The sequence below is a fragment of the Pteropus alecto genome, unplaced genomic scaffold, assembly GCF_000325575.1.
Source record: "Pteropus alecto unplaced genomic scaffold, ASM32557v1 scaffold61, whole genome shotgun sequence".
NCBI lineage: Eukaryota > Metazoa > Chordata > Mammalia > Chiroptera > Pteropodidae > Pteropus > Pteropus alecto.
The window spans coordinates 14,061,241-14,076,286 of record NW_006434835.1 but is presented as its reverse complement, the minus strand read 5'-3'; the positions used below and the strand labels follow the sequence as shown (position 1 = coordinate 14,076,286).

Below are 15,046 nucleotides of genomic sequence, written 5' to 3'. Positions count from 1 at the left end.
CCGCGCCCGCGCTCATGGCGGCCGCCTCCTTCCTGCCGCCGGTCCCGCTGCTAAATGCCTCTTCACCCCGCGCGCCGAAAATGCAGGGAGCTAGGTGTGGGCTCTTCTGAGAACCCAGCGTCTACTTATCGCTGCACCACTTCGGCTTCGGATAGAACTGGTGAAGATACTTCCCAGCAGTGTGACAACGTTGAACTTGAACCTGAACCCTGTGACTGGGAATGTTGAACTTGAACCTGAACTCTAAGACTCTGGAAAACGACGGTTAAAGAAATCCTCCCCCCGACCCCACTCCTTTGTGTTGCTGAAAGGGTTTACAGCAAAGAACCACCTTCCTTCCCCGTGTGATTTAGATGTGACTCACGGAGGCCCCCTTGTTTACCTGTGACAAGGTCAGACACAGACACTTCCAGTTCCCATCCTTGTTGCCTCATATTAAGATTAGCTGAACTTATTGTACTCACTGACCAATGGACAAAATACCGGCTACCCTGACTTGACAAAACTTTTGTTAAGCTTCTCTCAGGCCCCTAAACTTTGACCCACCCTCAACGTGAGCCAGCATACAGTCCCTCCTTATCCAATGCTCCAGAAAATAGGCTGATTTCGGTGTGAAACATTCTCTGATCTGCAGTTTATCAATGCTACCGCCACCCGTCTTCCCTACAGCCAGTTGGTTCTTTCTAGCCTTTGTTCACTACCCCCTATAAAAGAAAAGCCCAACTGATCTTGGAGACAGTTGCAGATCGTAGGCGTGGTCAGAATTCCCCTATAGCAATAGTCACTCCTCCCACACACACACCATTGTAATAGTCCCTTTCTCTCGGAATAATCTCTTCCAATAAAATCTCTCTTTACAGAAATCTAGGTGTGGGGTTTTTTTTATTTGTTTGTTTTTTGACAGCTGAGTATTCTTCCTGTGGTAACTCCCTTCTCTTCTTGCAATACTGTTGTCTCTTTCCTCCCTGTTGCAATAATCCTTTCCAAAAAAAGCTCTCATTTGCCTAAATCCCTATTTGTTTTTTATTTGACAGTTTTTAGTTCCAGGATTCAAATTGAGATTGAGTTTCACCTACAGACCCCATCCATCCCCTCCCCCCTCCCCCCAGGTAGATGCACCTTGTCTTTTGAACTCTTCTGTTCAGGGATTCTAGGATCTTGTGGTGAGTTCAACTTTCAAAACAGTGCTTCTGAAATTGTATCTGTTAATGCCCGCGGTAAATAGTTACTTTGATTCCTTTGGGCAAAGAGACTTTTTTTTTTTTTTTTTTTAGCCCTTATGAGGCCTCTTCTATCTTTTTTCTTTTTTCATCCCAGCACGACTTGATAAAGAGAAAAATCAATTGACCATAGAAGTATTGGTTCATTTCTGGACTCAAAATTCTATTTCATTTATTTAAAGGTCTATCCTTATGCCAGTACCATGTTTGTTTTGATTACTGTAGCTTTGTCTAGGTTTTCAAACCAGGAAGTGTGAGGCCTCCACCTTTGTTCTTTTTCAAGATCGTTTTGGTTATTACAGGTCCCTTGCAATTAGGATCAACTTTTCCTTTTCTGTAGGAAAAAGCTGTTGGGATTTTGATAGGGATTGCATTGAATCAATAGATCAGTTTGAGGAATATCGACATCTTAACAATGTTAAGTTTTTCAATCCATGAGTATGGATGTCTTTCCATCTACTTACATCTTCTTTAAATTCTTTCATCAGTGTTTTATAGTTTTCAGTGTAGAAGTCTTATAACTCCTTGGTTAAATTTATTCCTAAGTATTTTATTCTTTTTGATACTGTTGTAATAGAAATTGTTTTCATAATTTCCTTTTTATATTTTTCATCATTAGCGTATAGAAATACCACTTATTTTTGTTGTGGATCTTGTGTTCAGCATCTTTGCTGAATTCATTTATTAGCTCTAATAGTTATGTGTTTTTTTAATAGATTCTGTAGTATTCTGTACACATAAGATTATGTTGTTGACATAAGAATGTCCAAACCTGTGGAGAACTTTTATAAGAGTTTATTTGAGCCAAATTGACAAGAATTTCTGGGAAGCAAGTTCCCAAATGCTCCAAAGAATGGCAATTTGCAGCTTTTTAAAAATGTATTTGAAATAGAGGAGGGAATTTAAGGAAGATTATAGGAAGGTGGGAAAAAGTAAGGCAGGAACTGAATTACAGGATAGTTAACAAGATTATGTGTGAACTTGAGAGTGGTTACTATGAGGGGTATTATTTCTGGCATTTTAAAGGTGTGTTAACCTAGGTATGCAAGAACAGTGGATGGCTTGCAAAAAGAGCTTTCACTAAAGAGGTTATATGCCTGAGGCATGACTACCCACCATGATCTGCCCAGTTAGGAATTTATGATTTATTACAGCACCCTTTTTCCATCCACATCATTTGTGAATACAGATAGCTTTACTTCTTTTCTGATTTAGACGCCTTTTGTTTTTTCTCGTCTAATTGCTTTGGCTAGAAATTCCTGTATAATGTTAAATAGAAATGGCAAAAGTGGGCTTCCTTGTCTTGTCCCTAATCTTAAAGGAAAAGCTTTTGATCTTCCACCGTTGAGAATGTTAGTTGCCCTCTATCATGTCGAAGAGACTCCTTTCTATTTGTAGTTTGTTGAGTGATTTTATCATGAAAGATTGTTGGATTTTGTCAAATGCTTTTTTTAATGTCAATTGATCATGTGGTCTTTTCCTTTCATTTTATTAATGCGGTATATTATACTAATTATTTTTTTTTTAAGTATGAATAGTTTATTGGTTTCCTATTGATCTTTTAATTGGGGACCTGGGAAGTGGGTATTTGTACATCTATATTTAACCTTCCATTCTAACCTACTTAATTATATTCATTGAACAATATATTTTAATGCCCTTCTGTCCTCCCTATTAAGAAAAACAATGTCACATCTTGGACTTAGATCTAGGTATACTTACCTAATGTAACATGTCAAACAGATAAAGCCCTTAGTCCTAAGGCCAGTTATCAAAAAGTCCCTTCTTTTCTCATCAATTTGTAATGCTACCTCACATACCAAAATCTCCATGAACTCTGAAGACTATTTCTGGACCCTGGAGTCTGGGTCTGTATTCTGTTCTGGTGATCTATTTGTTGACTTCTGCAACAATAGCCTACTACTTGAAATATTGTAGATTTTTTGTTTTTGTTATTGCTTTATTTTCCATTTTTAAGTGTACAATTCAGTAGTATTAAGTACCTTCACAATGTTGTGCAATCATCACCACTACCCACTTTCAAGACTTTTTCATCACCCCAAAGAGAAACTCTGTACCCACTTAATAACTCTCCAATTTATTTCCCTCCCTCCCCCAGCCTCTGGTAATCTCTATTTTACTTTCTATCTCTATGAAGTTGCTCTGTCCTAGGTACCTCATATAAGTGGAATCATACAATATTTGTCCTTTTGTGTTTGCCTTGTATTTCACTTAGCGCTGTGCTTTTAAGGTTCATCCAACTTGTAGCAGGTATCAAAATTTTATTCTTTGAGTAATATCCCATTGTATGTATATACTACATATTATTTATCTATTCATTTGTTGATAGACATTTGGATTGTTTTCGCCTTTTGGCTATTGTGAATAATGTTGCAATGAACATTGGTGTACAAGTATCTGATTGTCTGCTTTCAGTTCTTTTGAGTATGTACCTAGACATGAAGTTGCTAGATACTATTTCTATGTTTAACTTTTTGAGGAAATGCCAAATTGTTTTACACAATGAGTGCACCATTTTACATTCCCATTAGCTATGTACGAGGGGTTCAAATCTCTCCATATCTTCATCATAATACTTATTTTCCATTTTTTGTTTGCTTGTTTGTATTTTTATAATGGCCATACTAATAGGCATGAAATGGTATCTCATTGTGGTTTTAACCTGTATTTCCCGAGTGACTAGTGATGTTGAGCATGTTTTCATGTACTTATTGATCATTTGTATATTTTCTTTGAAGAAATGTCTAATTAAGTCCTTTGCCTATTTTTAAATAGGGTTGTTGTTTGTTGTAGAGTTGTAGGTTTTGAAAAACGGGTTCTGGATATTTATCCCTTATCAGATTGCATGGTTTGCAAATATTTTCTCTTATTCTGTGGTTTGTCCTTTCACTTTGTTGATAGTGTCTTTTAATACATAAAAGTTTTTCATTTTGATGAAGTTCAATTTCTCTATTTTTTTCCTTTGCTTTTGATGTCATAGTCAAAAAACCATTGCCAAGTCCAGTGTCATGAAGATTTCTCCCTATGCTTTCTTCCAAGCATTTTACAGTTTTAGTTTTCAATAGGTGTTTGATCCATTTTGAGTTAATGTTTGTATGTGGCGTGAGATAAGGGTCCAACTTCATTTTTTTGCATGTGAGTATCCAGTTATCTCCGCATTACTTGTTGAAAAGGCTGTCCGTTCCCTATTAGCTTTACTTGCTGGTCTGGGTTCATGATGTGACTGACGTAGTTTTTGGTCCAACTGTTCCTTGGTATCTCACCAGCTCATATAGTTTTAAGTAAAATTTTGAAAACAACTTTTATCGACTTTTTATTTTAGTCATTTTCTCTAGGTCATACTGTGGAAAACAAGTAACTCTTTCATATCTTTTCCAAACCTTTTTTTCTTCTGTCTATGTTTCCTTTTATTTTGTGGTTCTAGATGCATCTCAGGAACCACTACATCTCAGGAGGCTTTTCCTAACATCCCTGCTTGAATTAGGGGTCTCTGCCTCATTCTTTCTTAAAACATCATATTGCAGTTTACTGGTTCCTTGCCTGTCTCCTTCATTCCCTCCTTGTCTGTGAGCTTTATTTCCTGGCCTGGCAAAGTATTTTAACACCAATTGAGTGTAAACATTTGTTGTTAATAAATGGCATAGGTAATAGTAACCCAACTCACAACCTGTCTTTTTCAAGTTACGACTACAAAAACAAACACAGAAACAAAACAAAGAAGGAAAGCACACAAAGCCTTTGCATGCTAATTTGCATACCATACACCTCTTCAGGACACTTCTACACTACTTAAAGCCAGCCTCTTTCTGCGGGAAATGAAATAGATTATTCTCTTCAATGATCTCATAGCTAACTGATGCAGAAAACCCAAGTCTGGTTCCATTCTGAGGTCTCCAAACCATAAGAGGCCGATTTTAAGTGGTGGATTGCGTCCTTGGGAGCGATGGTATGCAAATTAGTGTAAAAGGGATTTGTCTGCTTTCCTGGAATCCATACTGTTTCCCAAACAGAAAATCTGCATCCATTCCCAGTGGTATGCGCGGTTTTGTTGAAGGATTGGGAGCTTGGATGGCTGGAATTCTCAAATGTTTATGCATCTTGGCGATTTTTACTCGACTTTTCTCGAGTCTTCAATTTTTCTTAGTGTAGCAAACAGGAAGAACTTCTGCCCAATAAACAGTAGGCTATCTATCGCTAATCTACCGAGAATTTTTGAAATGAACATAATTTCTACTTCACAGCAGAGCTTTTCTATTGTGTGCTTTAATCTTTTTCTTTGAAAGTTAAGTCACAAATTTTAAATCTTTGTGTTCAGTTTTTTGTATTCTTAATTCTTGCGCTGGCGGGGGCGGCAATGATAAAGGAGGTTCTTAATTAGAATTCATTCTTTGAGACTCCGCCTTATATCCGGCTAAGGTTGTAATAAACGACCTTGCCTTGCTTTGTTTAAAGACGCAGGGTTCTAGCGTTTGTTCTTAAGCTTACCGTTTGCCAGATACCGCACAGATCTATTTTATCACAGCTGTCACTCTCATTTTTACAGCCGTGAAAAGTACTACTCAAGTTCAGTGTCTTGCCTTGGATATCTCTGGGATTCTAGCTCAGGTCATTGCGCCCTTGTCACCGGTCACCTTTCATCCTCGGCCCTTGCCGGGCGTTTCATGCTCCATCCAGGCCACCTGGGGTGACGGTGGGATGCTAGGTACTACCGCTCGTCCCGCGCTCATTCTGGTATTTCCCATCCCCCTTCCTGGAGGGCGGGCCAGACCTGGAAACCATAGAGCTGACACAGCCCAGAGCGCCCCTTCTCCGGCCGCCGAGCGCTGACGCCGCGCCGCTGGGCGGGGCCTATTGGAGGGGCGGGGGCAGAGGAGGGAGCAGCCGGCAAGGGAAGGGCTGGCCGGCCTTGCAGCGCCCTGCAGCGGCCGCGGCTGGAAGCGGTCTCGTCGGCCCTGCAGCGCTGGATCCCTGACGCACGGAGCTCGAGAGCGAGAACGAGAGAGAAAGGGGCAGAAATGGCGGCTCCGCTCGGCTCCCGCTGAGGAAGGCGAAGCCGGCGGAGGGTCTGAGCTGTCGGCCGGGGGCATTGCTCCCGCCTCCCGCCACCTGCCTTCTCACGCCGACTGCCCTTCCGCTGCCCGACTCTCACCTGTCCTCGTCTGCGCTCCGCAGAGTCCGGGCGGGCTCGACTCTCCTGGCCGGGCTCCACTGGCCCTGACTGCCCGGCCGGCGGGCCGGCCTTGCTCGGCTCTCCCGGGCGCGGCGTGGACGCCGTCCTCCTGGCCGGACCATGGTGAACACCCGGAAGAGCTCTCTGCGCCTTCTCGGGTCCAAGTCGCCTGGGCCCGGGCCTGGGCCTGGGGCCGGAGCAGAGCCTGGGGCGACCGGAGGCAGCAGCCATTTCATCTCCTCTCGGACCCGCTCCTCCAAGACCCGCGCTGCCAGCTGCCCCGCCGCCAAGGCCGGGGGAAGCGGTGGCGCCGGCGTCCCCCTGGACGAGGCACGGGTAAGCGCGCGGCGGCCCGAGTCCGGACGCTGGCGAGTGCCGGCCCGGCCGCCGGGGCTTTGTCTGGCCGGGTTGGGGCAGGAAGCCTCCAGTGGAGACCGCTCGGGGGCTGGAAACCGGGTCTGCGGGTGCGGTGGAGGATGGCACCGGGCTGGGTAGGGCCGCGACAGCTCCGCTGGCCCGTCTCTTTTGTGTAAAAACACCACTTTAATCCAGGGGAGAGGGCTTTGGGGGTCTTTTCGGGGACATTAGAATGGTCTGCTTTCCGTGTCCTTGTCCTGCCTTAGAGGGAAATTCTAGGGAAGCAAGAGCCAGGGGCGGGAGTGCCCGGGTAGAAGGGCCGGAGAAGAGAAGTGAAAGTTTTCTGCGGTGTCAGACCCTTTTTGTAAGTGTCAACTCCTGCGTGTGTCTGACTCCAGCTTACTTTCAAACTGTTTGGGGGTGGTTCAAGTTGGTGAGGAAGTGAACGGAGAACTCCAGTTGGCAGCCAGGCAGGGATGCTGAAAAAAGTTTGTAGTTGCTCTGACATGAACTTTAAAAACAAAATTAACACTGTCGCTTCTCCAGGCAGGAGAGATCAAACGATACTGTAGCTGGAGAATCAGCTAGCTAACCAAGGTTCTAGTAGGGACCTAGTAGAGCTTTCTAGTAGAGCTTTCAGGTCACAAAAGGGGCATGTCGAAAGAAACATGTAGAATGTTTTGGATAGTAGGTAGGCACTATCATCTCCAAACTGAATGGTTTCTTGTTATCGGAATATTTTATAAAAGGTTAATTAACACCATCGTTTTCACAATTTCACAATTTCACATTTGGAGAAGGCCGTTGATTTAGTTTTAAAAAAGTGATTGAAATTTTGTTACAGTGTATAAAACTAAACTAGCACGTATGTTTTATCACTTTAAAGGAATTGTTAAGTTTGTGTTGTGAGATCGATTATGAATTCAGAAGAGAGAGTATTGTTTTTGTCTAGAAAAAGACTAATTTACCAAGAGTAACTTGGCTGGAAATTGCTAGTCATTTAAAACGTTCCTTTAAATCCATGCCATTTTGTTATTCTTATGGGAAGAAAGCAACATTTTATTTTCTGTAGAGGTCTACAAGATTACGGTTTATGTGTACTTTGTATCATATTATTGACACTAATCATAATGAACTGAGGCGAATACAACAGACATTTTACCCTACTATTTTGAATTATATTTATTGTATCTTTGAAAATGTATTTGGCTTTTATTTTGCTAAAAATCTAGAAAACATTTTCAAAACTGCCTTATTAGACTATTTTAAGTTGAAATAAAATTAAATCCGAAAGTTGTACAAATTATTCAGAGTAATTATTCTGAAAACTGGGCTTTCTGTAGAAATTATTTCAAACATATATAAGCTTATTGACATTCTGACACTAACATTTTAAAATAAAAGTAAATTTAAGAAAGGTCTGTTCTCTACACTTAAGGACAAATAAAATATTTAGAGTGTAAGTATTTAATTGTAGAATGATATGAATGTCTAGTCTATTAGAGCAGTGTCTAATTCATCCGAAGCAATTAGCTCATCTGTCACTGATCAGTTTGTGGTCCCATTTTTGAATTCATGGATATCATGCTCTCCTTACCCCCTGAGGAATAAGGTGAGGTAATTTGTCAAGCAGCTGTTATGGAGATGTTAAAAGGCAAGGAATCAATAATCTAGTGTAGAAATGAACATTTGGTAGCTTTATTATAATTTTTAGAATTTTATTTTATTAGTTTCCACATTTGGTAGCTTTTGAATTACTAGAGGAATGAAAGATATTAAAGCTCTTTCTAGAAGGATTCTAATGAAACTTGCTTCAAGGATCTTTTTAAAATGTTTAAAAGACCATAAATAACTGTCTAATGAAGATTAACTTCAAAACATTTTTCAGTTTTTAAGAAGATTTGTATTCTGGCTGTATTAGATGATGGAATGATCTATTTACTTTCTCCGAGAAATTTAAGAGATTTACTAATCCTAAATTGTGATTTGTCCTTTAGAAGAAGATAAATTATAATTTTGAATTTTTAAAGTTTATGGACTGTGAAGCAGGTTGTATATTTCTTTGCTGTACATTTCTGAAGTGGATTGATTTGAGTCTGGTGAGCTCTTCCTGTTGGTTTTATGTTACAAGAATTTAGCACTCTTCCCGGTTCACCCTTTCTGGTTTAGTACTTAAAAGGCACCCTCTATGTCCGCGGAGTCTTAGACATTTGTTAGTGTCTGTAAAGACTCATTTAATGAGAAATGGGGTTGCTCATGTTGTTGCTCTAGGAGGCTTATTTTTGTCGGAAGAAATGTATTCGTCTTTATGACATATAATTGAAGAGGTTCCCCTCTTTCTACTTTTGTGTTATGTTCTTCACTTTACTACACTTGATGCTGATATTTTTTCCTCCTCCTTCCCCTGACTCTTTAGATGATTTCGTCCACTGTGTCTAGAGACATTTTATTTGCTCTGAAAAGTCATAGGACCATGAGCTGTGCCTATAGTTTTGCCCTTTCCCCCAAGTATGTGTAGGATAGAGAAACAAACATATGATACATTCTCTAGGTTATTTTAGATGTCAAGTTGATTTGTGCTGTTTAGTTAGTCCTATGTACTTGGTTTTTATGTTTAACATATTTAAAGTTTGACCTCTTTTAGATCAGTTAATCTGCATAATTTAAAATGCAGTAATTAGCATTTATTTGCTCCACCTATGAGTCTCAGCAAAAAACTCCTGTTTTCACAGAATTGGAAAGCCGTCTTTGAAAAATATTTCAATTCTTTTTTGTCCTTCCTTTAGGCCTGTTTGCTGGTACTTTTGGCTTTGTCTCTAGCTTTTTGAGATGGTCATTGACCCTGAGTCTTGTTGAGAGGATCAAAATATTTTGAGTAACTTTATAGGTAAACTTGTTTCATTTTAATTTTATTTAAAAAAAAATCAGGAGATTCTTCTTTAATATGTTCTTTTATCTTCCTGTACTTATTCTTTTCCAACACTCATGCATTTGTTAACACAGCACAAGCAGAGTGGTTGAAGTTGAAGGTTAAACATGGAAAAGAAGCCTGAGAAGGAAATACAATAATGTTTAGAACTCAGATGAGTAGGGATAAATAAAAGTTCCTCAGAGTAGAGCAGGTTTTCCTTGTATTAGATTTATATAGAGCACCATATAGAGCAACACATAGGTGATGTTGAGTAATGTGGTAAGCAGTTTCCTCTGTCACAATTTTGAACCGAAGCAGCTATGTAGTTCATAGGATTCTTTCTGATAGCCAGCTGAAAATGTAACTTAAAAAATTCTGTTCCTGGCCATTTCCTTAGTTCGAATACTATACTAACTTGCAGTTTTTTAGGTTGTGGATGAAACTTACAACATCTGTAGAAGCGAATACATATCAGTTCCTTAAATCATCTTCCCTGGCAGTCTTTTTAACCACCCTTTGGTAGGTTCTTGATTGCATGTCTCCTAAATACATAATTATAGATAAACGTATAACTTCTGGAAACCAGCTGGACAGGTGGTAGGATTACAACTTATTATAACTAAGGAGCCCAACCCAGTGACACCTGACTATTCAGAGAGTGATCTGTCTCTTCAAGGATCCACTTCAGAGAAGTGTTGTATTACTTCGAATTGTATATTTGGTATTTCTTTTCAGACATACACAATGATGTTTCTTTTATGTGCATTATTGAGTTGATTTCTTGATATTTGGGTTTTTGTTACTGTACTAGGAATATTTTATACTTCTGTTACAACCACCCTGCTAGGGGAGGATTTTTGTGAAAAATTAGTCTCTGAGTAAAAAGCATTTAGGATAAAAAGTTCTATGGAAGTACAAAGTTAGGGGGAAAACCCTATGTAAAATGTGTTAACTTTATTTAAATATAAGTTAGAGATTTTTAGAGAGTTAAATATTGTATGTGGCTTATATCAAACAATAGAGAAGACATCCACCTTAAAGTTAATAGGCTATAATTTGTATTAGCTTTTAGATACTTTGAGTATATGCTGTAAGATTACAAACTTCAGATGCTTTTGAACTGTAACTATTTTGGTATCAGATTTTAAAAACATTTTTAGATTGTTATTGTAGTTTTAGTTGGAGGTAGGATATATACCTTTAAAGTTTTCTTCTTAGATCCTTCTAATAGAGTACACTGTAAGCTCCATGAAAGCAGGAGCTATATTCCCAGGGCCTGGTGCAGCATCCAACACATAGAAGATGCTTAATAAATATCTGTTAAATGAATGCATGAACAGCATATTAAAGAGCTGATCTATTTTGCGAAAATCAAGATGATTGAACTTTGAGAATAGAGGATTAATAAAACACAATTCCTCCCTTCAGGACTGTAAGTATGCACATGGTGTGTGTGTGTGTGTATGTATATATGAAAAATTATTAACAAGATAAATCAGTTTAAGGTAGGGGCCAAATGAATAACATAGAAGCTCAGCAGGGTAACAGTTCTAATCCTTTACTCACTGAATGTTTCGATGTTCTTTAATGTTCTTTAAAGACAGAGGTTGTCTTGTTCACAGCTGTATCTGTGCTTACAATAGTGCCTGCCAGATATTACTCAATAAATAGTTTTTGAATGAATGAATGGAAAATATGCCTCATTTAAAATTATTTTCGTATTGAAAATCTTCACTTGCTATATTTACTTGTTGCATTTTGCCCTTTTGCCCCTTTGGTGGTATCCTAGTAAGGAGAGAAGTAAACTAAAGTGCTTAATACTGTCTCATTTAATCCCTGCAACAACCCAGTAAAGCAGGTGATGGTACTCCCATTTTACAGCTGAGGAAATTGAGTTGCGGAAGAGGTTAGATGGCCAGTAGAAGGCCAAATAGGTAATAAGTAGTAAGGACAATATTTAAATCTAGTTCTATGTTCTCCACTTGTATATCTTACTGTCTCATCTGTATCACTACTTTTTGATGCTGTTCAATCAGTAGTTTCCACAAATATCTAAAAGAATTGAAGAAGGTAGCCGTTGTACAGTCAGGAAATACTGTATGTACTGTGTATAGACAGATTTTCACTAGACTCTGGAGTTGTGCTGTCTAGGATTGTATTGGGACCAAAAGTGGGAACAGTAGCCTGTAGGGATATGAAATATAGGACAGCGATTTTCAGTAATTGCTTACTGCCTCATTTCAGGGGGTGGATGTAGGGAGAGGAGCAGGCATATTGTGTAGAGATCATTTTGCAATATTTTTCCTTCCCAATATTTTAAAGATGGCTTGGGAAACAAAATCCCTATAAAGAGACTTAAGATACTTGTGCTGCCATCTTTCCCTCTGCTTGGCAATATGGATTTATCAGTGTGTACAGTTTCTTTTATGCCCTAGGAATCTATTTATCTCTGGGGGTTGATAAGTGTTTTCCATTTAAAAATAATGTTTATACTTTAAACCTCTTGAAAAGACATTATATGGCATATTTATATATGAAGATACATACTAGTGAATTAAACATGTTTAGCATTATTAGTTTGTGTCTGTATTCTAGGACTCACATCAAAATCTCTGAAGCATTAGTGCTTCAGATACCCATAGGACACGTTCTCTAAATTTGTCAGACAGGCATTGGGAGGTAATCAAGCCTAACGTTTGGTGGCGATGCTTGCTTTTCCTTTGCCAGTAAATATTTACCAAGCAGCTCCAACATTAAAATGTGCCATGTGGGCAAGCATTTTTGTCTCTTCGATTCACTGTTATAGGGCTGCCATATTGCAGAAGTCAAGGAGGCACCATTCATACTGCAGTCTATGTGAATGGCACCTCTTGGATTGTGCAGTGTATTCCTTGTATCTTATGTGCTGCAATTAACATCCTCATATAGTGTCTCTTGGGGATTTACTGTGGGGAATTTCTTTGAGATACCCAGACTAGAATATACATGTACTTAAACATTACCTCTAGATTGGCTGCTCCAATTCTAGGAGTAGTGTATAGGGGTTCCTGTATCCCCACACCCCTGCCAGTATTTGGCAATATCTATCTAATTGCTTTTCTTTGATTTGTGAGTATGAGCAACGCTTTATGTCCATAGTATTTTTTGTTTCCTCATCTCTGAAATGCTTGTTAATATTTTTTTGCCCAATTTTCTATTTTCTACTGGATTTGCTTTATTTTCTTATTTTCCAAGAGTATTATTATAGATCAGTGGTTTTTAACCTTTTTTGTCTCATAGTAAGAAGCAATACTGTTTACATTGTGACCCTGTACACACACATAGTTTTACCTTTCCTATTTAGGTCTTTTATTCATTCTGCCAGACAACCTGTCCTTTGTAGTGACACTTTATAATACACCAAATTCTCACATATATCCTGCTCTGGTCTATTTTTTGTTGGTCTGTTAATTCTTGTTGCAGTACCACACTATTTCTATGACTGCGGTTTCGAGGTGTGTCTTAATATCCTAAAAGGCAAGTTCCTCTATTTTTTTCAGAGTTGACTTAGATATTCAAGGAGCTTTATTTTTATTTTTATTTTTTATATTTTCTAATGCCTGTAGCACCTGGTATTCCAAGATGGTCTCCCAGACCCGACCCTGCTTAGCTTCTGAGATCAGACAAGATCAGGCATGTTCAGGGTAGCATGGCCATAGACACTTTATTTTTTTATATGCATTTCCATTTAAGATTATAGAATTCTTTAAAAGATCCACCTAGAATTTTGACTGGGAATGTATTTGAATTCCTAGATTAATTTGCAGGGAATTGGCACATTGGCCCCTGTGCTAAGTGGCTTACTTGTCAGGGATTTATAAAGCTTTACAGTTGTTTGATGAAAGTTTGTTTTCTTTACAACTTACTAACACCCTTTATGTAGAGTATACTCCATTGCTCACACTTAGGGTGAGTGTTGGAGTTGTGTACTTGGTTGTGCAAGGTAAAGGAATCTACTTTTAAAAAGTAAAACCAAACCCCAGTGGTAGAGCTTTAACTTCTTAATCTGTGACATAGTATAAGTACTTTAAACCAATGTATAGATACTATAGGAGAAGCTTCATTAAGAGGTGCGCACAGACAAGAAAAACTGGAAGCACAGATTCATGAGCTGGTGGGTGATTTCTGTGTTAAAATTTTGAAAGTAAAATTTAAAATTAAAGTTCAGTTTTCATTTTTAGTGTTTACTATTCTAACTCAGTCTTCAAATTTATTAGATGGAGAATTACAGAGAAGCGATAGTTGCTCAGTGTCATACAATTATTTAGTAGCAGCAGTTCAGCTGGAAATAGAAGTGTCTATCTTTAATTCTTTAGTGTTGTTAATTGAGTAACTCTTAAGTGCCAGACATTGCAGATAAAGTAGCACATAAGATTCTTGACCTCAGCTCTTTGGCAAAATATTTTAATTTTAATATTATGAAATAAAATTTTCAAACAATTTGGAAGTACACAGAAAAAAATAAAAGACCGTCTTCTGCTCCCCTAATTCCTCCACTTTGTTCTACCTAGGGATAATGGTCAGCTGTACGTCTTTGCAGACCATTGTACCTGTATGTGTGGGTTATTTATCTGTGTATATTTTTGACAGAAATGGAATCATACCCTATATAGTATTAATGATAGTTAATTTTTCTTTGTGCCATGTACATTCTTAAATATTCATTCATCTTGATGGCTTTTTAATATTTTGTTGTATCATTAAGTAATTATCACTTATTTAACTGTTCCCTATTGGTACACAGTTAGGTTGTCTCCATGTTTTTAATATTCTAAATAATGTGGCAGAAAATGACCTTTCTCTTTTAGATGATGTAAAATTACTAGGTGAAAGGTATATGTATTTTAAATTTTTATAGGTTTTTGCTAAATTGTTCTGTAAACGGCTAATCAGTATCTACCCCGCTGTGCAATATTTTCAGCACTGTTAAGTTTTTATAACTTTTATTGTCTGATTTAAAGATTTAGGCTTTAACTTCCTTTAAGGGCAGAGACTGTCTTATCATCAAGTATCTTTAGGATCTAACACAATGATAGTTACTTAATAAATTTCATTTCTGGAAGGAATGAATCACTGAAGATAATTAGTAAACTTATGAAGTTGTATGAATCCTTCAAAACCAAACAAGTATCCTTACTTGAGTCTGTAACCACTGGCAGACTGCAGGTGTAATATTTATAACTTACACTAACTCACCTGGTTCTTCTAACAATCTTGTGAGGTAAATAGTAGTTTTTGAATTATAGTGGTAAGGCTGCAGTAGAAGACTGGTTCTGTCCAATTTTTAAGTCTGTGGCATTTTTTACTACCTACATTGTTTCCCTGTCA

At 38.4% G+C, this 15,046-nt stretch overlaps 2 protein-coding genes across 5 annotated transcripts in view; one reads left to right on the top strand and one right to left on the bottom strand.

Moving 5' to 3' along the window:
• Window positions 1-711, bottom strand: part of UBXN2A (UBX domain protein 2A) — a 29,108-nt gene extending 28,397 nt beyond the window's left edge. Inside the window, exon 1 of the mRNA XM_025045735.1 lies at window positions 383-711. Within this exon, the coding sequence (XP_024901503.1) occupies window positions 383-434 (52 nt within the window). The 5' untranslated portion in view covers window positions 435-711. The remainder of the gene's footprint in view (window positions 1-382) is intronic.
• Window positions 712-6,118: 5,407 nt separating this feature from the next.
• The window catches only part of ATAD2B (ATPase family, AAA domain containing 2B), a 107,637-nt gene continuing 98,709 nt past the window's right edge, over window positions 6,119-15,046 (top strand). For 3 of the 4 annotated variants that reach the window (XM_015588193.2, XM_006910268.3, XM_006910267.3), the window contains exon 1: window positions 6,120-6,747. In XM_015588193.2, the coding sequence (XP_015443679.1) occupies window positions 6,532-6,747 (216 nt within the window). In that variant the 5' untranslated portion in view covers window positions 6,120-6,531. Of the gene's footprint in view, window positions 6,748-15,046 lie in introns of all 4 variants that reach the window. The other variant, XM_015588192.2, reaches the window with a different exon arrangement.